A 23,158-nucleotide genomic window follows, 5' to 3' on the forward strand; every position below is an offset into this window, starting at 1 on the left:
TCATTGGTAAATGCTTTACGTTTGTCCCGCCTTTGCGCCGTTTGGTTACCGCATTGGACATCGACCCTGTTATATGGATAACTGCACTTTTGCTGATATGTTTGACTGCAAGCGAACTTTTTTCCTCTGTGTCTCATTCACGCTGATGCTCGCGGCGCCCGTAATCCTGGTGGCTGGGCTTAATCCATCCCCCGTTACGTCTCTGAAGTAGGATCCGAGATCAAAGGCTTGAATGAGTTTACTGATCCCCCCGATTGATTGGAAACATAAGTTCTGCCTGGTCCACGTTTTGCTTATCAGTGAAAGTCCATTAGGTCACTTGTCAGTCGGCAGTGGGGTGCACACGTAACAAATGCTGCTCCCACCTTTACAAACTTATTTTCAACATCTGTTCTAGCGTTTGTTTGAAAAGAATCGATTTCCCAACTGCATTTTTTACATTTAACAAACCACTTAAGTGGAGAAGGATTGAAACATATTCGGGAGTCTCTGGGCCTATATTTTTTCATTTCTTGAACGCCTGAGAGTGACGTTTTAAGAAAAGGAATTCACAGGGGCATTTCTATACACCCCAGCGTGTATTCTTCAGTTACATTCCGGCTCCCTCTTCTCGCCCTTTCTCCCTCACCCCAACACCCTTACCAAATGAACCAAATCAGTGCCAGCATTGACACGCTGCTTCCTCGTTTGTCTTCTTTTTCGGCAGTCAAATGAAAACATTACAACTTTTAGCAGCGCTGGTTGTGGCGAGGGGGCCACAGTGCGTCTGTTAAGTTCAGTACGGTTAGTATTGCTTTAGTGGGGTCCCCTGTGTGACAAAGCCAGTCCCTCCCCTACCTCCACCCCCCTTGTGGCGGGAGGGCCCTCTGTACCTTTCATTTGTCCATTCTTTTTCCTCTTGGGCAGTTCACTCCAGGTTTGTGGCATCTTTTGTGATTGGGGTAAAAACCAATTCAACTGCAGTTTAAATGGGGTTCTTTTCACATGATGCTAACCAGTGAATTTAGCAGAAAAATCAGATTCGACATACACAGAGCGCAGATCGATTACAGCGTCAGGGGGAAACTGGAACAGCTACAAAAAACTGCTTTAATGCAATAGAACTTTAAAAAGCAAGAGGTGCACAAGTAACCACAGAAAAACTGTACGTCACTATGCAGGCAGGTTCCTTTGCCCCAAACCTCTTTCTTTAATATGTAGACTACTCGAACCATGATGGCTCCCCCAAAACTTCTGAGGCTCTGGCCTCAAGAGCCTGCCTTCCATATTGTTTGGATGCCTGATTATGGGCACAACTAGCCCGACCGTCAGGAAATAAAAATTAGTTCCCCTTTTTATTACACTAGGACTGTTTGAACACTTCATATGTTTGAGTTACCCTTTTAGTTTATTTCTTGTTACTCCTCCGTGGATGTTTTTTTATTTATTTATTTTTTTGGAATTGTGTTAGCAACTCTGATGGTGGGGTGGTGAAAGTAGTATTCTATTGTAATAAGCGTGGTAGATGTAAATTAGGATGCTAAATAGCAACATTTAAAACAAATTCTACAGATAGAACTGGGTAAATGGAAGTGCTTTAGTTAGATGCAGTGCCACTGGAATTATATGGCATGAAAAAAACAAATTATAAGACAGGGTTGACCAATTTAATTGGCAAGAAAAGTCAGGTTATAAAAATACAAGGCCGATAGCTCTAACTCGAGCAAATGCGAGATCTATTGCATTACAAATGCTTGTTTTTTGTGTCTTTTTTTTGGCATATGGCTGGGTCCAAACTGGGGTGGCTTGGTGAGCAAAAAAACAATTGATTAAACCCAGATCTGTGACTGGGGGGTGAATGTTTGATTTGTTCGACATTCCACCCATCATCTGCTATTTTTGCTTCTGTCACCTTAAGTGGGAAGGGTATGCCCAGATGTGGGTCCGTGTTGACTGTGCCACTGGATTCAAGCTAGCCTGGCTGATGAGATGATAGCTTGAAATCAGTCCGAGGATACTTGTTTCCAGTCCAGGGAAGCCCTGGTGTGGTAGTTCTGGCTGGACTGCTCCCCTGGGGAGTAGGGTCAAGACTAATGTGCATATGGCTGGGTCCATTCTGGGGTGGCGTGGCGAGGATAAAAAATATATATATATATATATATATATATATATATATATATATATATATATATATATATATAGTAAAGAAATGGCTCCCTGTTGCAGTTACCCCCCACTTTTTGCCTGATACTGATGCTGACTTGACTGAGAAGAGTGCTGGGACCCTGCTAACCAGGCCCCAGCACCAGTGTTCCTTCACCTAAAATGTACCATTGTATCCACAATTGGCAGACCCTGGCATTCAGATAAGTCCCTTGTAACTGGTACTTCTAGTACCAAGGGCCCTGATGCCAAGGAAGGTCTCTAAGGGCTGCAGCATGTCTTATGCCACCCTGGAGACCTCTCACTCAGCACAGACACACTGCTTGCCAGCTTGTGTGTGCTAGTGAGGACAAAACGAGTAAGTCGACATGGCACTCCCCTCAGGGTGCCACGCCAGCCTCTCACTGCCTATGCAGTATAGGTAAGACACCCCTCTAGCAGGCCTTACAGCCCTAAGGCAGGGTGCACTATACCATAGGTGAGGGTACCAGTGCATGAGCATGGTACCCCTACAGTGTCTAAACAAAACCTTAGACATTGTAAGTGCAGGGTAGCCATAAGAGTATATGGTCTGGGAGTCTGTCAAACACGAACTCCACAGCACCATAATGGCTACACTGAAAACTGGGAAGTTTGGTATCAAACTTCTCAGCACAATAAATGCACACTGATGCCAGTGTACATTTTATTGTAAAATACACCACAGAGGGCACCTTAGAGGTGCCCCCTGAAACTTAACCAACTGTCTGTGTAGGCTGACTAGTTCCAGCAGCCTGCCACACCAGAGACATGTTGCTGGCCCCATGGGGAGAGTGCCTTTGTCACTCTGAGGCCAGTAACAAAGCCTGCACTGGGTGGAGATGCTAACACCTCCCCCAGGCAGGAGCTGTAACACCTGGCGGTGAGCCTCAAAGGCTCACCACCTTTGTCACAGCCCAGCAGGGCACTCCAGCTTAGTGGAGTTGCCCGCCCCCTCCGGCCACGGCCCCCACTTTTGGCGGCAAGGCTGGAGGGAACAAAGAAAGCAACAAGGAAAAGTCACTGACCAGTCAGGACAGCCCCTAAGGTGTCCTGAGCTGAAGTGACTCTAACTTTTAGAAATCCTCCATCTTGCAGATGGAGGATTCCCCCAATAGGGTTAGGATTGTGACCCCCTCCCCTTGGGAGGAGGCACAAAGAGGGTGTACCCACCCTCAGGGCTAGTAGCCATTGGCTACTAACCCCCCAGACCTAAACACGCCCTTAAATTTAGTATTTAAGGGCTACCCTGAACCCTAGAAAATTAGATTCCTGCAAACTACAAGAAGAAGGACTGCCTAGCTGAAAACCCCTGCAGAGGAAGACCAGAAGACGACAACTGCCTTGGCTCCAGAAACTCACCGGCCTGTCTCCTGCCTTCCAAAGATCCTGCTCCAGCGACGCCTTCCAAAGGGACCAGCGACCTCGACATCCTCTGAGGACTGCCCCTGCTTCGAAAAGACAAGAAACTCCCGAGGACAGCGGACCTGCTCCAAGAAAGGCTGCAACTTTGTTTCCAGCAGCCTTGAAAGAACCCTGCAAGCTCCCCGCAAGAAGCGTGAGACTTGCAACACTGCACCCGGCGACCCCGACTCGGCTGGTGGAGATCCAACACCTCAGGAGGGACCCCAGGACTACTCTGATACTGTGAGTACCAAAACCTGTCCCCCCTGAGCCCCCACAGCGCCGCCTGCAGAGGGAATCCCGAGGCTTCCCCTGACCGCGACTCTTTGAATCCAAAGTCCCGACGCCTGGGAGAGACCCTGCACCCGCAGCCCCCAGGTCCTGAAGGACCGGACTTTCACTGGAGGAGTGACCCCCAGGAGTCCCTCTCCCTTGCCCAAGTGGAGGTTTCCCCGAGGAATCCCCCCCTTGCCTGCCTGCAGCGCTGAAGAGATCCCGAGATCTCTCATAGACTAACATTGCGAACCCGACGCTTGTTTCTACACTGCACCCGGCCGCCCCCGCGCTGCTGAGGGTGAAATTTCTGTGTGGGCTTGTGACCCCCCCGGTGCCCTACAAAACCCCCCTGGTCTGCCCTCCGAAGACACGGGTACTTACCTGCAAGCAGACCGGAACCGGGGCACCCCCTTCTCTCCATTCTAGCCTATGTGTTTTGGGCACCACTTGGAACTCTGCACCTGACCGGCCCTGAGCTGCTGGTGTGGTGACTTTGGGGTTGCTCTGAACCCCCAACGGTGGGCTACCTTGGACCAAGAACTGAACCCTGTAAGTGTCTTACTTACCTGGTAAAACTAACAAAAACTTACCTCCCCTAGGAACTGTGAAAATTGCACTAAGTGTCCACTTTTAAAACAGCTATTTGTCAATAACTTGAAAAGTATACATGCAATTTTTATGATTTAAAGTTCCTAAAGTACTTACCTGCAATACCTTTCGAATGAGATATTACATGTAGAATTTGAACCTGTGGTTCTTAAAATAAACTAAGAAAATATATTTTTCTATACAAAAACCTATTGGCTGGATTTGTCTCTGAGTGTGTGTACCTCATTTATTGTCTATGTGTATGTACAACAAATGCTTAACACTACTCCTTGGATAAGCCTACTGCTCGACCACACTACCACAAAATAGAGCATTAGTATTATCTCTTTTTACCACTATTTTACCTCTAAGGGGAACCCTTGGACTCTGTGCATGCTATTCCTTACTTTGAAATAGCACATACAGAGCCAACTTCCTACATATATAAATAATGGATTAAACCCAGATCTGTGACGGAGGGTAAATGTTTGATTTGTTCAGCATTCCAACAATCATCTGTTCTTTTTGTTTGTGTCAAGGCAGCCGACATTAATCTTTTGCCATCTGGAGGCGTCCATTGCCTGTCCAATGTTAGTTCACCCGTTAAAGACACGTTGCAGCCTCTCACTACAGCCGAGCAAGGAGGAGTAACACACGGTCATTCCGCTTTCCCAGCTCAATAAGATTGTGCTTCACTGCCTGTCAATTACACCAGCCTGCACTCCATCCAGGCCATGCTTATTCATCAGCAGCCATCTTGATCTTCAGCCAGGAAACACACAGTGGTGTGTCAAGTGCCTTGGGTGCTTTTCAGTCACATCTCGTTTTGAGATCAGAAGAAATAACGCACCAGAGCTTTGCAACTCATTCATACTCCCTTCAGTTTCATAGAAAACCTAAAAAGAAGTGGGAGAGTTGGTGCAGGGCTTCTAGCAATTACACTACTACGATATTAACTGCTGAGAAGCTTACCATTCCACTTCACTGTTTTGTAAGGGTAAAATATTTTTGATAGTTTGCTATAATATGCACCAGGGAACCAAATAGTCCTGCTAGACATTTATGCATTTAAGGAGAGGCAGTTACACTCTCAGAGGAATATTTTGTGACCTTCCTGAGCACTGTAGTAGAGAGGAGAGAGTCACTGATGCATTAATCAACAATCCCATGAATCAATAGAACAATATGTTGCGGCCGGCAAACCCTAGCAGCAAACTGCGAGTAAGCAAACTTTGTGGACCAAATGATCAGAGACCACGTTGTGTGTCACTGCTTGAAAAAAAAAAAAAAAACACTTGATAAACCAACAATATGGAGAACATGCATCAGGGAGTATGACTCCTTGAACGATAAAAGTAGTTTTACTGACTCTGTAAGGGCAAATGTTAAGTTTGAAAAAAAATGAAGGCAGAAAGTCCAGATATATATTTGTGTCTCAAATGAGGATATGATCACCAGCAGTTGTGCACTAAGTCTTGTTCAGCTTGGGACAAGGAATGAAATGCCTCTAGTACAGTGGTCTTCAAACTGTGGGGCGGGCCCCCCTAGGGGGGCCTCAAGTGATCCCAGGGGGGGCTCCAGACTCTGGCCAAAAAGAAGCATTACACAGATGACAGCGTTTTGCTTTAAGTAGAAACATGCTATTGCATTTACAAAAAGGAAACAGTACTTAACTGCAATGTTTAAATACGTCTAGACTTATTTAAACATTGCCATCTTTATAAAATATTTCTGAAAAATTCTGAGGGGGGCCCCAATGATTTGTATTTTGCAACTGGGGGGGCGCGGCATTACAAAGTTTGGAGACCCCTGGTCTAGTAGTAAAAGGCATTCTGGAAGACAACAGGTGTCGACAGATTGTTTATGTTGTGGATGAAGTGCAGGAAATACCGGGGAATTTGGATAATTTAGTGCAAGGTGGATGACAAGCCTACATTTGTGCTTAACATTCAGAATAGGAATTAAGAATGCATGGTCAACTCAGGATCTATTACTATTATTGAAAAAACAAATGTTTCATCAGGAGTGATGTGACAAAATTGATGTAGAGCAACATCAGGCCTGGTGCATATCAAAACAACTGCATTATTTTAGGTTTTGTTGGGGGCAAAATAGTTTTAATGAGAAGGAGTACATATGGTAAGGTTTATGCTACAGAGATACTATTGTTGGTGGCAACATTGGAAGGCCTTATGCAGCAGGGAGGTGGAATTCCGATAGCCCAACGTCCAGGACATATTGTTTGGGGTCAAGAACAACAAATTTTCATTATTATTGTGTCCTTGGGACATGTAGGTTCAACAGCCTGCAGCACAAACCCTTTGGCTGCCAGTTTGCAATTTCACACTATGGAAATAGGGAAGGCACTGTCTGCAATTAAGGTAATATATGTGTCCATATGTTTATGCCATTTGAACTTGTATTCATGGTTCATTAATTCAAAGCCTTTATTATTACGGTGAGCGCTAAGAAAAAGTGATAAGGTCAGAGTACATTACTGACTGTGGTTCCTGTTTAAAAGTGTGTACACACTTTTACAAAGTTCAACAAGATGAGGCTACTTATAATGCTTCCAGAATGCGCTCTGGTTAGATGCAAATATTTTCAGAAGCTTTAAAGCAAGATTGATAGTTCTTTGCTATCGAAATAAAATGTTCACAAAAAATGCAACTGCTAAACTACTGTGAAATTTTAGGTACCATGTCTTTGAAGCATCACTTAGTAAAATGTGTTCATACATGCTAGTATTTCCCCCCCAAAAAAAAAATCATAATGGAAAAATAACTGTAACCAGTTCGAATAAGATTATGGGAAGAATGAAAATAAACAAGAACTGGCAAAGCCAATAGGTCTGACAACGGAGGTAAGCCTTTTGGTTTTGTCAATGTGTGTATTTTTTTGTCACTTTTTTTTGTAAACTATAATAATGTTGTGAGAGCTGCTGGGCCCTCACCATCACAACAAACACTGGCAAAAAGCAAAAATATATAGTTTTGGTCTCAAAAAGCACACAGTGCCACAATCATTCCTGGCACTGAACAAAACTACTTTATGTGCCAACAGGCCCCTTGTCAAAGAGCAGAATGCGGTCACATTGAAGCAGCATAATGCTGTCACAGTGAAGCCAGCCAATAAATAGAGAGATATAATGTTAATAAAAACAAGAGGTCTTGGATACCCACTTAGGGGCACAATGCAATTCTTAAAGAAAATCACAAAAATGCACCCATGGGTATATGTCCTTGCATTAGTGAAGGTTTTCAGATTTCATGAATTTACAGAAATAGGCAGGAAATTGTACTCCAAGAAAATATTTGTAAACTGCATTTTAGCAAAACAAATATGCATGTGTAGATTTGCTCATGCGAACATCTGTTGAGAGTTTCCAAGTTCACTTTCCCTCCAATCACTTTCCCCCCCCACCCCTGGGTAAAAATTAGATGAAAACCCATAAAACATTCAAGTTAGTAGGTTTGCACAGACTCCAAAGGGCTTTCCAATCCTGGAACTACTGCTTTCCCGTATCCCCAGCCCAGTATGTAAATCTGCTGAAAGACGGCAAAATAAGGGCATTGCTACCATTCAAATCTTACAGTAGTATGAACCCTGGAAAAATTAGAGAGGCTATATAAATCAGTGCTCTTGCACAACAAGATTGCCATAATATGTTGCCACACTACATGGCACCAAAGGGACAAGTGTTTTTTTTTACAGGACAAGTAGAATTAGAGGCAGTCTGTCCCATGGATAAGTAGATATTTTTAGAAATTCCACACCCTTTTTATGCATGAAGTCTAACTTGTGCTCAAACCCTCACAGTGAGGTAGGTAATTCAAATGAGGCAGTTGAGAAATTCAAAGGAGTGTTTAAAGGCACTATGAGCAAGTTAAACTGTTTCCACCACAGGTTAGCTCTCCCTGTCCTACTGCATCACTCTTTCTCTTGTCTTCTCCTTGCTTTATCCTCATTTTGACCGCTTTTCCCTTGCAGTTTCTTCAGTTTTTTTGTGTCTCTCCTCCTTGGTTTTTAACTTGTTTAGACTGTTTTCTCCTTGCCCTTTCCACAGTTTTTTCGTGTGGCTTTTCCTTGCTTTTCCCTCGTTCTCACTGCTTCTTCCTTGCTAATTCCACTATTTTTTGTGCCTATCCCTTGATTTGTCCTCACTTCCAAAGCCTTTTCCTTGCCCCCCCCCCATTTTTTATGTGCCTTCTTGCTTTCCCCTAATTTTCACTGCCATCTCCTTGCGTTTTCCCCTTGACTGCAGCCCCCGCATGCCAACAGTTATTTCCCACCCTCTTCCAAGCCCCCCCATCACCTCCACTGCCCCCCCTCCTCCCAAGACCTACTTAACTTATTTTTTGAGTGTCTTCTCCTTGCTTTTCCCTCGTTTATGCACAGGTTGTTCAGGACATAAAAGGAATTACCATGTTAGAAGATGATATCCCAGTGAATGATCATGACAAAAAAGAACACTATGAGGCATTGACAAAAGGTCTAGCGATTCTGAGGGACAATGCTTTGCCTCTAAAGGACGTGTATTTAGAAAAAATATGGTTGAGTACCTTGGACACGTCATCTCAAACAATGGCGGTTCTCCAAAACTGGCCATGGTGGAAGCTATTACACAAGCCTCTGCACCCACTAACAACAAACAGCTCATATCCTTCCTTGGCTTGTGTAAATACTGTGGCAAATTTGCAGTTTTGCAGACAGGTCAGAGATTCTCAAACAGTCACTGAAAAATAATGCCACCTTTCAGTGGAATGCTGAGCGTTAACGCTGCTTCCAGGACATTAAAGCTACTACTGTGTCTGTGGTGTTTTAATCCCTTGGTACATTGCATTATAACAGTTGATGCCAGTGGGATGGAGGAGGTATTTACCCAAGTAGATGGATGCACCAAAGGTACAACTGAGATTTCATCCTGAACCAGAAGATCTACTGAACGTAATTTTCTAGTTATAGACAAGGAAACTTTGGCCTGCTCCTTGGCCATAGAGAAGTTTCAGCTATTTTTATGGGGTGCTTGTTATATTCAACCAACTCATCAGTAGCCCCTTGTAAACACTCTTGCTGGAGATAAGCAAATTAAGGGCCATATGTACAAAACACATTTTCTCATAGACACAGAACAGGTAAAATCTTTGTAACAAACATTTTCCCATAGACCGAGAATGGGTAAAATCATCTGTTACATCTGACCTTAAGTACTCTGCTAAGTTACTGACTATAGCACAACCAGTGGCATTGCTTTTTGTGGCTCTGTGTTAGCATCTTCAATGACCCCATGATGTAACATTTCAAGTTTAATACTTGAAAAAACAAAACTGATTAAATGATCAAAAACAGTATTCCAAACCAACAAAGTACTGAACAAAAAAAAAAGTATCCTGCACTTTTATGTATCTTTCAAGCAGAGCATGCCTCAATATTTTGCGTGTACAAGTTTCATTTTGTATGAAATAGTTTCATTGTGATCAGTGTTTGTATTCCTTTGATGCCAACAACGTCATCACAAACTATCATACAAATTATTCCTTTAGGAGTGATTTGAGTTTTAGATTTAATGTTATATACAGTATCATTACTGGGTTGCCCTATTAGATACACTTTGTTTATTGGACACTTCATGGAGGATTAAGCAGCTGGAGCCAGTTTCTTGTTGCTGCTGCAGTATTGTATTAGGAACACAATTTTCTACTTACCAGGAGCTCTAGCATCTTTACACATTAATTAACTTGTTTGTCAGTCAGACTATTTTGGGTTCCTATTTGACAAACATATGTTTTATTTGACAAACTCACTTGCATTAGTGTGACCGAAAGTCACGGATTTGCCTGTAGACTTCCTTTTTTTTTTTTAAAGGACTGTCCGGGCACTTATTACATAAATAAATGTCCCAGTTTTTTAGACGGTTGGGTGAGTGCACACATTTATTAGAGTTGTGTGGGCTCAGGTTTCCATGGCTCTCCCATTTCACCAGGGACAGAACCTGCTTCTTTAAAGAGTCACTACATATACTAACAAAAACACTTTTCTATATGTCACCTCTGAAAATGTGGCTCATTTCATTTTGAATCCCACTGCAAATGCAAAATAATTGCATCAGTTTCCTAGGCACCTATCTCTCTAGCCCCAGGCACTTCATAGAAACGCATTCAAGCTTATACAGTCCTTTTTAAGTCGAGCGCACAAGCACTTTGACCTGTTGTAAGCAAGTGTCATACCCAATACTTTTACTCGTTTGTGGGCTTCTCTTTCAAAAATCCATTGATGTCATTGGTAAATGCTTTACGTTTGTCCTGCCTTGGGTTGGTTTTGTTACTGCCTTGGTGACTGACCTGGTTACATGGATTACTTCACGACTGCAATGTACTTTATTTTGGGCAAACAATTTTTTTGCATCTCCCCTTCGTTCTGCAAGTCGGCCATGGCGCTCACAGCATGAACAGAAACAACAGCGTGAACTCGATCTGCGGTATTGGAGCGCTGGTCACATTGTTCACAGTTACCTAATCAGTCATTTCTGGTGCCTCTCCCCTTAAAATGCTTGAATTGGTAAATACTTTACAGTAAAACAGAAATCCTCAAAGCAGAAGCAGCTCTCCCGGCACACCAGGAGAGCAGATCTTACAATATTCTCTGCACTTGGTGGGGAAACTTGACCCATAATGTTTTGCAAGCATTATTTTCCACAACATGTTTGCCCATAACTCAGCCTGTGGTGGTCCTAGGACAATGGGACCACCACCAAAACGTTCAGCACGACATGCTGGGTTAGTAGAATAACCTCTCCCATGAACCATTCAGTGTGTTTAAGCTCTCTCATGCCTGGAACTATTTTTTTTTTTTTTTTTTACAGCTGGGAACAGCTTGTGTTTTAAGGGCCTTGATTCTAATATCATTGCTATAGGCCTGCTACCCCTGAAAATATGTAATGCACTATGCCCGAGGGGCTAAATAAATGGTTACACTGGATTATTTATTGTCATTTTCTTTATGTGTGGCTATTCCCTCTAGGAGTCAACTATATAGTTACATGACCGTCTTTCTTACAAAAGCTATTTTCATTGTGGTGTCCCATATGGGCATTACGTTCTAAGCATTACAGTGTATCAACATATTTAAAATATCTGTGGCACTGAAGCTTGTCCCATAATGCTTTGCAGTGCATTACTGCTGCAAAACATTTTTTTTTTTTTTTTGTGTTGGTATGGATCTGGGCTTTTAACCACATCCACCCCACGCCCACCACTACCACTCGTTCTGGGCTTGCCCTTCAAAAATCCTTTGATGACATTGGTAAATGGTTTACGTTTGTCCCTCCTTGAGAAAGTTTTGTTACCGCCTTGGCCACTGCCCCTGTTACATGGCTAATTGCACTTTTGTTGATAAGTTTGACTGCGAGCAAACTTTTTTTCTCTCTCTTCACGCTGATGCTCATGGCGACCGTGGGGCTGTGAATTGACTCGCTTATATGAAACTGTTTTACTTTAAATTTTCTGTTTATGTGGCAAGAAAAGTCTGGTTAGGAGTTTACAACACTAATAGCTCTAACTCGAGCAAATGCGAGACCCATTGTATTGCAAATGCTTGTTTTTCATGTGGTTATACTCTCTGAAGGCTGACTGTATGGTTACATGACCATGTTTCATCCAAATGCTATTTTTATTGCGGTGCCCTTTAGGGGCTGTTCTGAGCACTGCAGTCAACATACTATAATATTTGCAGCACAAAAACTTGCACGAAAACTCGCCCCATAATGCTTTGCATGGCATTAGTTTTACAAAACATTTTGCTCATAACTCAGCCTGTGGTGGTCCTAGGACAATAGGACCACCTTCAAAACGCTCTGTCTTCATCATCTCGGAGTCACCACACTAGGTCAGTGGCGACCCCAAAATAACCCTTCCCACCATTCAGTGTCTATTAAGCTTTCTCATGGCTAGAACGTTTGTTTTACAGCTCGGAGAAGTTTTAAAGGCCTTGTTTGCAATATCATTGCAGTAGGTATGCTAGCCCTAAAAACGCCTTATAGGGTATTACTTTCTCCTGTTTTTTTCATGGGGTTATCCCATCTAGGGGGTAACAATATGGTTACATGACCAAGATTGTTATGGTGCCCTCAAAGGGCTGTTCTGAACATTACAGTCTAATGTTAAAAGTGATTTCTGAAAAAGGTTTTTATGATAATTGTATATGTCTCATTTACCTAGCCTTATTACAATTATGACCATAATTCAGGCCAACATCCTTGTTACACTACGATTGTTTGAGCACTCTTGATATGTTTGAGTGACACTTCTAGTTTATGTCTCCTCTGTCGTGGCTTGTGGCTTTTTTAGGAGGGATTGTGTTAGCCAGCCAGAAACTGCGATGGTGGGGTGGCGAAAATGGGATTCTATTGGAATTAGCATGGCAGATTTAAATTAGGGTGATAAATGGAAACATTTTTATGTTTTGCTGAAGATCGAGGAAGATGGTGAAAGGAGGTGCTTTAGTTATATGCAGGGCCACTGGAATTATAAGGTATTAAAAGACGAAATATGAGTCAGGGTTGACCAATTTATGTGGCAAGAAAAGGCCAGTTATTAATTTACAATGCCAACAGCTCTAACTCAAGCAAATGCAAGACCTATTGCATATGCCCGTTTTAATTTGCTTTCTGCAACTTGTAAACCTGCTTTGCATTATAATGTAGACCTGTGTCCCCCAGAATGCAAAAGAAACTGGGTTCAATCAGTTGTTCAGGTGAGACAATTTGAGATCTAATTTTTGTCCTTACCCAGTCAAAAAGTTTGGAAATGGCACAAAGTGCAGAAGCCTTGAATTGCTAGTAGTTTTTTCTTAATATGCACTTATTTTATAGGTTTATGAGATGTGGCATAAGGTTTTGCAGTATTGTAGTCCTCGTGCGTCCAGTGGAAAATAAGCTAGGCTCTCTAATCACCGCCATCTCCCAACTTGAAGCAACAATTTTAGTTTTAAGCTCCAAGATCTCGACTTTTCCACACACCTCAATTCCTTTGACAAACACTCACCCTTCCACGAGATGCACCTCACCCCCACATCCCATTATAGCTAAGCATAGCCTGTCGTCTGCAAATCCACACAAGCACTCGAATGCCACCCTTCCTTCACTTCCACTTCCCAGTAACCCTGTTATCTACTCTATTCCGACCATCTCCTCTGTCAGAACCACTCGCCCACCTAAATCCCGAGCGCCCTCATATAAGTACAATATCCCTATCACCCCTCATAGCCCAAGTGCCCCCCGTCTCCAAAACAGTTGTGTCAGAGCTGCGCTGTTTGCTCCACAACTGCAGATCTGCAATAAAACACAAACTTGAAATCTCCGATACCATCAACTTGCACAATATTGACATGCTCTTCCTCACAGAGACCTGGTTCAACGATACCTCTCACTCTATGTTTGATCTCCTTGTACCCACAGGCTATTCTATACTTAGAAATGACAGAATTGACAAAGTTGGGGGAGGTGTTGCAGTCATCTTTAGAAACTCCCTTCAACTTAAGGCTCTTCCTAACAGCTCCTTCCACACCTTTGAATGCCTATCTCTTGAGCTTCAATTACACCACCGCTCACCTCTCAGATTCCATGCTATTTACCACCCGCCTGGTAGCAGCCCTTCGTTTATGGAGGAACTCACGGACTGCATCAGCGACCAATACACGCAAAGTGACAATCAGATCTTCGTGGGTGACTTCAATGTCCATTTGGGCTCGCCTCAAGACACCTATGCGAATCTGCTGGCCACCTTCCTCTCTGCAAACGATCTTATCCAACACTGCACAGAAACAACACACTCTAAAGGCTCAATCCTGGACCTTGTTATTTCTAAAGCAGGCTTGCTGACTATCGCTACCCCTATTCATGTAGACTGGTCGGACCACCTCCTCATCCCATTCTCTCTTCACCTATCACACTCTATAACTCTTGGCCAGCCTAAGAGGGCTACTTCCTGGTTCTGTGACACTAAAAATATTGACCTCAGCACCCTCTGTGATTCTGCTTTGCTATCACTTTCAAGGCTAGACCCGGACCTGGATGTTAACGAACTCACCTCCCAATGCCTCACAGTCCTTGCAGTCGAAATCAATAATGTTGCTCCTCTCCAAAGCAAAAAGAAAAGGCCCACTCCCTCAGCACCTTGGTTCAACAAATCCCTCTATGAAGAAAGGAAGTTCTTAAGAGCCCTTGAGAAACAATGGAGACAAGCGCCCTCCACTGAAAATTTGGCCACTCTTCGTTCAGCAAGATCCAAGTACCACAAGCTCATCTTCCTTGGAAAAGCGTCGCACTACAAATCCCTCCTTGACTCAGCCAAAAATAGACCCAAAAAACTATTCGACCTCATCAAGAACCCAAACAGCTCTCCCCCAACCTCCAAATTGGAAGATTCCACAAAGAAAGCAGCGGAATTCGCTGTATTCTTTGACGAAAAAGTAAAATCACTTGTAGATCAGGTCATTCATCCTACCCCTACAGAGGAGCGCAAATCCTTAACCATTTGGCAAAACTTTGACCCCATCTCTGACGATGCTCTCCTTAAATGCATCCTCGATACAAAGCCCTCTAATCATTCTCTTGACCCCATCCCTAGTACCATTGCCATTGACTTCTTTACTAATTCTCTTTCCTATTGGGCCACTCTGGTCAACCTCTCCCTCAGTCAAGGCTCCCTTCCTGTTTCCTTCAAAACTGGGCAGGTCACCCCTCTGCTTAAAAAACCCACCGCTGATGCGAACGACCTCAACAACTACCGTCCCATCACTAACCTACCCTTTCTGGCGAAAATCACAGAAAAATCTGTAGCGAAACAACTCTCTCGCCATATCAAGGAAAATGATCTTCTTGACAATTTCCAGTCCGGCTTCATCCAAAACTGCAGCACTGAAACAGCCCTGCTGCTAGTGATTGATGACGCGCTGCGGATACTCGATTCAGGGGAGTCTTGTCTTCTAATTCTTCTTGACCTTTCTGCAGCCTTTGACACTGTCAATCACAACACTCTCCTTAACACTCTTCAACAGAGAATGGGCATGGAGGGCACTGTGCTCAAATGGTTTGCCTCCTTCCTCTCTGATAGATCCCAAATGATCAAAATAGCGAACAGTCTTTCAGCTCCTTTAGCGGTCAGTCAAGGTGTTCCTCAAGGCTCCATACTTGCACCCACACTGTTCAATCTCTATTTAGAACCGTTGGGAAATCTCCTGAGTAAATCCGGGATCCACTATCATCTATATGCGGATGACACTCAGATCTACCTTAAGGTGGCCTCCACTCACGATCTCTCCTTCCTTAGCTCTACTCTCGACTCCATTCAAAACTGGATGTTAACTCATCAACTGATCCTGAATCCCTCCAAAACAGAATTCCTCCTCCTCTCCTCCTCACTTTCTCATGCCCCAGTGCAATCATGGATGGATCAGATCAATCTAATGAACAATAAGCCCATCATTGTCGAGAGCGCAAAATCCCTTGGTGTCATTCTCGACAAAAAACTCAATCTACTCTCCCACATCGACTCCATTGCAAAGTCTGCTCGACACCATCTGCGCCTTCTTTGGGGGATTCGTCGCTTCTTCCCGGAGCACGACCTTAAAACCCTGGTCCAATCGCTGGTTCTCTTCAGATTGGACTACTGCAACTCTCTTCTTACTGGCCTTCCCAAATCCCACCTTTCCCCCCTGAAGTCTATTCTCCATTCAGCTGCTCGTTTCATATATGGGGCCAAAAGAAGCAACCACATCACACCCATTTTATCCACCCTCTGTTGGCTTCCCATAGAGGCAAGATCTATCTTCAAAACTGCATGTATCACCCACAAAGCCTTGCACTCCTCCTCCCCTCGCTACCTGGTGAATAAACTGAAACTCTCTGGGGGCTCCAGACCATCACGTAATGCAGAAAAGCTATTGCTTGAACCTCCCATTTTCAAGAAGGAAAGATCGATGGCCCAATCCTTTTCAGGCAACGCGGTGAGAATCTGGAACTCACTTCCGCCTCAGCTTCGGACCACCACCTCTTCTCAGGCCTTCAAAACTGACCTCAAAGCTCTCCTCCTTCAAAGACACTTCCAAATTTAATTCTAGCCCTCTGTTTTCTGAAGGAAGTCCTTCCATTATAGGAAATTCTGTTCTCCATGCCTATAGAAGTGCCTTCTCAGGGTATTTTTGTGTTTTGAGTGTCTGCCATTTAGTGCAGTATTATACCTCTACCTGTATTTTGTACTCTTCTGTAACATGCACACGGCACCTTTCCTTTTACTACGTATCATTTGCTACCTCTTATATCTTGTTTACTTTTGATACATGCACAACGGCCACCACTGCCTCATGTAACGTAACTATTGTTTGAGTGTTTTGAGTGTCTACCATTTATTGCAATTTTATTTACCTTTACTCGTACTTTATGTGCTCTTGTAACCTGCACACGTCACTTTTTCCTTTCGTAACGTATCGTTTGCTACCTCGTGTATTTTTTTTGCTCTTGATACTTGCACAATTATCACTATTGCCTCATGTAATGTAACGTTTGTTTTTGTAACAGGCTCACTTGTAATTCTTCTCCTCTTGTATCTTTACTTTGCCTATTGTGAAGCGCTCTGACACCTTCGGGTAAAGTCCGCGCTATATAAAAACGCATTAAATAAAATAAATAAATAAAAAAAAATGCCAACACTTAGTCCTACGGCGTCTGTGACCCTGCCGGTTCTTCGGTCTGAAAATATGGTCACTCAAGCTTGGGTGCGAATCACACAAAATCCTCCTTCACAGCCGTCCCTCTAGCACCCCTGACAGACTCGCATTACACGACCAACCTGGCACACCGGCTTCTAGTTATGCGGCAAGCTTTCGCCATCAATTCACCATGAACCCGTGTTTCTGGTTATTTTTCAGCACATACACACGATGTTTTATTTTTGACCGGTTTATTTTAACCGCGCCGGTTGTCTTTGAGCTCCCCGCACCCCTCCTTCGCCTCACGCGCACGGAGACAAGAAGACCGAGCATCCTCGCGCTCAGCGTCAAACGCACTGCCGTTAACTGGCCAGAGCGCGCGTGAACCACCTCCCCCCCTCGCGCACGGCAGCCGTTCTGTCAGCAGCGCGCGCGGCGTCGCTCGCGCCGGGTCTCCGCCACCTTTATTCCAAGCGTAGCGTCCTATCTCATCCTAACCGTTGGCTTCGCTACACCCTCCTCACCTGCTGAGCCTCGGGCTTCCCCTTCTGGTTCGGCGCCACGGAATTCACCACCATCAATTTTTGCTTCAAGAAGTCTACAGCAGCGGTAACCTCCTTAGCAGACATCTTGCCTGGTGTCTCCGGTTAGATCTTTCTCTCAACCAAGAAAATAAAACGCAGATTGAGAAGAGGTTTGAGAACGAGGCTTGAAACGCAAAGATGTCCTCCGGGAACACCACGCATGCGCATAAAAGGGGCGGCAGCGTCTCTTTCCTGCGCATGAGCAGTAAATATGGGGCTGTGTAGGAGAGAGGTTGTGCCATGTCAGCGCGTTATTACCATTTCCAGTGGGTCTTATCATTTACATTCTTTTAGTTAATAAATGATTGCCATTTTCAAGTTGGCTTATAGTTATTATGTCCCAATGGGAACATTCCAGAGACACCTTGGTGGCGACGTTCCTCTGTAAAAAAAAAAATACATAGCACAATAGCTCTTTGGGGAAAGAGACGATGACCCATACAGGTCAGCAGGGTGACTTTCAAAAGACGACTGGATGAGAGAAGAGTCGGAAGCATGTCACTTAGGTACTGCATCAGCCCAGCACCCCCAGACATCCCATGCCCTCTCCAGTACACTGGTCTGCAGGGTACCAATGAAGGAAACAAGTCAAACAACTAACAATCAGCCTGGGATAAGCAAACGGCACAATACACAGGTACAGCAGGGAGCACACCTGCTAATCCCAGGCGACCCTGAAACAGCAATGTCAGCTCAGCACATAAGGGCTGCAACACGCCAACACTACCCCCCCCCCCCCACACACACACACACATACATACATACCCAGATCTACAGTAAGATGAATTCATGAGTTGTTCTCGAAACCACAAGTAATGATTATATACCTGAGCAACTTAGGAAGACACCTGGAACTCTGCCTATTGAGGCTGCCAGCTTGATTCACACAGGCGGGGTCCCAAGTCGACCCCTTCTTTTAAGAATCCTAAACCACCCCAGCTAAGGAGTCAGTCATTTATCAGTAGTTCGCAACCTCGATTGCAATCACAAACCGTTGATTTATTAATCTCAAAATCGGAAATAGGAGGGAGGCAGCTCTTTCACGCCCCCTCCTATTTCCGACCTTTGCAGTAAAAAAACTTCTAGCATTCGGGTTAAGAATTTTTCAATTCTGTTAAGGACACAGAGGCGAGGATTATGCTTCTCTTTCTATGCTCTTTATTTTAACAGCAGCCAATCAAAAACCATGGGAAAAAAACTTCATATCCCAATGTCTAATATGTCACATGATAACCATAGAGGAGGACATCTATAAAGTGTTGCCTCACACCCATCAACTCCTCTTTCTTTGCCAAATACTCGCAACAGATTGAAAGTCATAGTCTTAAACAAGAATCCTGCAAACAAATCCCTGGAAAAAGATGACCTGAAGAAACGAAAAAGTGGCTCCAACCATCCTGGAAACTTGAAACAACAACAGAACGAACTGAGAATTACTTCTCATAATTTCCTAGGAAAAAAAGAAAAATCAGACCATAAAAACTGAACATCATAAAATGATCCTTATACATACTATCAAATAGGGTGGGATAGCACTGAAATACAGTATACTTGTGCAAAAACTTCATATTAACATGATGTACAACAATATAACATATATACACAGTGCGGTGGGATAATCCTCGCCCCCGTGTCCTTAATAGAATTGAAAAACTCTTAACGCGAATGCTAGAACTTTTTTTATTCTATGTCAAGACCGGAGGCTCAGATTATGCTTGTTCAAAGCTTATTTACTACCACCGATGCAATATCCACAATAGGTTTACAGTATAAAGTTTTAAAAGTAGAAGGGGAAGACCAGTCTGCCGCCCTTAGTATGTCTTCTAAGTTTGAGCCCAAAGCAAAGGACTTCGAACCCATAGCACCTCTGGAAGAGTGAGCACCAAATTCAGATATATCAATGCCTGCTTCGTTCAATAACCATCGCATTCATCTAGCCAGAGTGGCTGATGAAACAGGATGATAAGGTTTAACCAAAGAAATGAGCAATTGACCCCCCATATCAGAACAAAACTCTTCTGTACTCACCTCATAAGCTCTAAGACACTTACCACACAAAGTTTGGGATTGTCCACGAAACTGGGATAAGAAACCGACTTCAGGTTACATTTAGTTCTTCACTGTAAAGAAATGGCTCCCTGTTGCAGTTCCCCTCCACATTTTGCCTGATACTGATGCTGACTTGACTGAGAAGTGTGCTGGGACCCTGCCCAACAGGCCCCAGCACCAGTGTTCTTTCACCTAAAATGTACCATTGTCTCCACAATTGGCACAACCCTGGCACCCAGGTAAGTCCCTTGTAACTGGTACCCCTGGTACCAAGGGCCCTGATGCCAGGGAAGGTCTGTAAGGGCTGCAGCATGTCTTATGCCACCCTAGGAACCCCTCACTCAGCACAGACACACTGCTTGCCAGCTTGTGTGTGCTGGTGGGGAGACAACAACTAAGTCGACATGGCACTCCCCTCAGGGTGCCATGCAAACCTCACACTGCCTATGGCATAGGTAGGTCACCCCTCTAGCAGGCCTTACCGCCCTAAGGCAGGGTGCACTAGATCACAGGTGAGGGCATAGGTGCATGAGCACTATGCCCCTACAGTGTCTAAGCAAAACCTTAGACATTGTAAGTGCAGGGTAGCCATAAGAGTATATGGTCTGAGAGTCTGTCAAAATCGAACTCCACAGCTCCATAATGGCTACACTGAATACTGGGAAGTTTGATATCAAACTTCCCAGAATAATAAACCCACACTGATGCCAGTGTTGGATTTATAAAAAAATGCACACAGAGGGCATCTTAGAGATGCCCCCTGTATTTTACCCAATTGTTCAGTGCAGGACTGACTGGTCTGTGCCAGCCTGCTGCTGAGAGACGTGTTTCTGACCCCATGTGGTGAGGGCCTTTCTGCTTTCTGAGGACAGAAACAAAAGCCTGCTCTGGGTGGAGGTGCTTCACACCTCCCCCCTGCAGGAACTGTAACACATAGCATTGAGCCTCAAAGGCTTAGGCTTCGTGTTACAATGCCCCAGGGCACTCCAGCTAGTGGAGATGCCCGCCCCCTGGGCACAGCCCCCACTTTTGGCGGCAAGTCCAGGAGAGATAATGAGAAAAACAAGGAGGAGTCACTGGCCAGTCACGACAGCCCCTAAGGTGCCCTGAGCTGAAATGACTCTGACTTTTAGAAATCCTCCATCTTGCAGATGGAGGATTCCCCCAATAGGGATAGGAATGTGCCCCCCTCCCCTCAGGGAGGAGGCACAAAGAGGGTGTAGCCACCCTCAAGGACAGTAGCCGTTGGCTACTGCCCTCCCAGACCTAAACACACCCTTAAATTTAGTATTTAAGGGCTCCCCAGAACCTAGTAACTCAGATTCCGGCAACCTAAGATGAAGAAGGACTGCTGAGCTGAAAAACCTGCAGAGAAGACGGAGACACCAACTGCTTTGGCCCCAGCTCTACCGGCCTGTCTCCCCACTTCTAAAGAAACTGCTCCAGCGACGCTTTCCACAGGGTCCAGCGACCTCTGAAGCCTCAGGGGACTACCCTGCATCTAGAAGGACCAAGAACTCCAGAGGACAGCGTCTCTGCTCCACAAAGACTGCAACTTTGCAACAAAGAAGCAACTTTGAAACAACGCACGTTTCCCGCCGGAAGCGTGAGACTTTGCACTCTGCACCCGACGTCCCCGGCTCGACTTGTGGAGAACAAACACTACAGGGAAGACTCCCCAGCGACTACGAGACAGTGAGTAGCCAGAGTTGACCCCCCTGAGCCCCCACAGCGACACCTGCAGAGGGAATCCCGAGGTTCCCCCTGACCGCGACTGCCTGCTTCAAAGACCCGACGCCTGGTAAAGACACTGCACCCGCAGCCCCCAGGACCTGAAGGATCCGACCTCCAGTGCAGGAGTGACCCCCAAGTGTCCCTCTCCCTTGCCCAGGTGGTGGCTACCCCGAGGAGCCCCCCCCTTGCCTGCCTGCATCGCTGAAGAGACGCCTTGGACTCCCATTGGATTTCATTGCAAACCCGACGCCTGTTTGCACACTGCACCCGGCCGCCCCGTGCCGCTGAGGGTGTACTTTTTGTGCTGACTTGTGTCCCCCCCGGTGCCCTACAAAACCCCCCCTGGTCTGCCCTCCGAAGACGCAGGTACTTACCTGCTGGCAGACTGGAACCAGGGCACCCTCTTCTCCATTGAAGCCTATGCGTTTTGGACACCACTTTGACCTCTGCACCTGACCGGCCCTGAGCTGCTGGTGTGGTAACTTTGGGGTTGCCCTGAACCCCCAACGGTGGGCTACCTTGGACCCAACTTTGAACCCCGTAGGTGGTTTACTTACCTGCAAAACTAACAAACACTTACCTCCCCCAGGAACTGTTGAAAATTGCACTGTCTAGTTTTAAAATAGCTATATGCCATTTGTGTGAAAAGTGTATATGCTATTTTGCTAATTCAAAGTTCCTAAAGTTCCTAAGTGAAATACCTTTCATTTAAAGTATTGTTTGTAAATCTTGAACCTGTGGTTCTTAAAATAAACTAAGAAAATAAATTTTTCTATATAAAAACCTATTGGCCTGGAATTGTCCTTGAGTGTGTGTTCCTCATCTATTGCCTATGTGTGTATAACAAATGCTTAATACTACCCTCTGATAACCCTACTGCTCGACCACACTACCACAAAATAGAGCATTAGAATTATCTCTTTTTGCCACTATCTTACCTCTAAGGGGAATCCTTGGACTCTGTGCATGCTATTTCTTAGTTTGAAATAGTACATACAGAGCCAACTTCCTACATTCGCGAAATGGAAAAAGTCACTCCATCAGGAGAAAGCTCTCTCCCTGCTAAATCCAGAGCTCGAACATCCGAGACTCTCTTACACGAAATTAAACATAACAACATCGTAAGTTTGGCCGAGAGCTGCTTTCTAGATAAAAATCTATTGGGTGGCCATGATTCTAAAAAACGTAAAGCCATGTTCACATCCCAAAGGGAAGAGTAGCGAGGGCGAGGAGGATTAGCCAATCAGATACCTCTCATTAATTTACAAACAATGGGAAACTCCCCAATAGGTTTGCCCTCAATAGGCAAATGTCCCGCCGAAATAGCAGACTGATAATAATAGATCGATAAGCTAGACCTGGTGCAGCTAACGAAGATAAAAAATGTATGACCAGACAGCAATCTGCTGAAGAAGGATTCACACCCCTAGCACTACACCAAGAACTCCAGCGCTTCCAAGCTGAAGCGTATCTCTTGTGTGTACTGGAGGACCAGGAGCCTGCAATGAAATCGGAAGATTCCTGCGAAAGTCCTGGGATACTCCATTTTTCCCTGAAAGACGCCACGCCACCAGAGATAACTGTCCCGACAGAACCAATGGATGCAGAAGACCCAGAGGGTCCTGGAGTAGATTCTCTCAGAAGGGGAGCAGGATCGG

General features: G+C 44.7%; 1 protein-coding gene across 2 annotated transcripts in view; it reads right to left on the bottom strand.

Annotated features, from left to right (window-relative positions):
• The window catches only part of LOC138296808 (exportin-5-like), a 1,097,230-nt gene extending 1,079,357 nt beyond the window's left edge, over window positions 1–17,873 (bottom strand). For both annotated transcript variants that reach the window (XM_069236256.1, XM_069236254.1), the window contains exon 1: window positions 17,658–17,873. In XM_069236256.1, the coding sequence (XP_069092357.1) occupies window positions 17,658–17,762 (105 nt within the window). In that variant the 5' untranslated portion in view covers window positions 17,763–17,873. The remainder of the gene's footprint in view (window positions 1–17,657) is intronic.
• Between the last annotated feature and the right edge of the window lie 5,285 nt (window positions 17,874–23,158).

Source organism: Pleurodeles waltl, chromosome 5, assembly GCF_031143425.1.
Source record: "Pleurodeles waltl isolate 20211129_DDA chromosome 5, aPleWal1.hap1.20221129, whole genome shotgun sequence".
Taxonomy (NCBI): Eukaryota; Metazoa; Chordata; class Amphibia; order Caudata; family Salamandridae; genus Pleurodeles; species Pleurodeles waltl.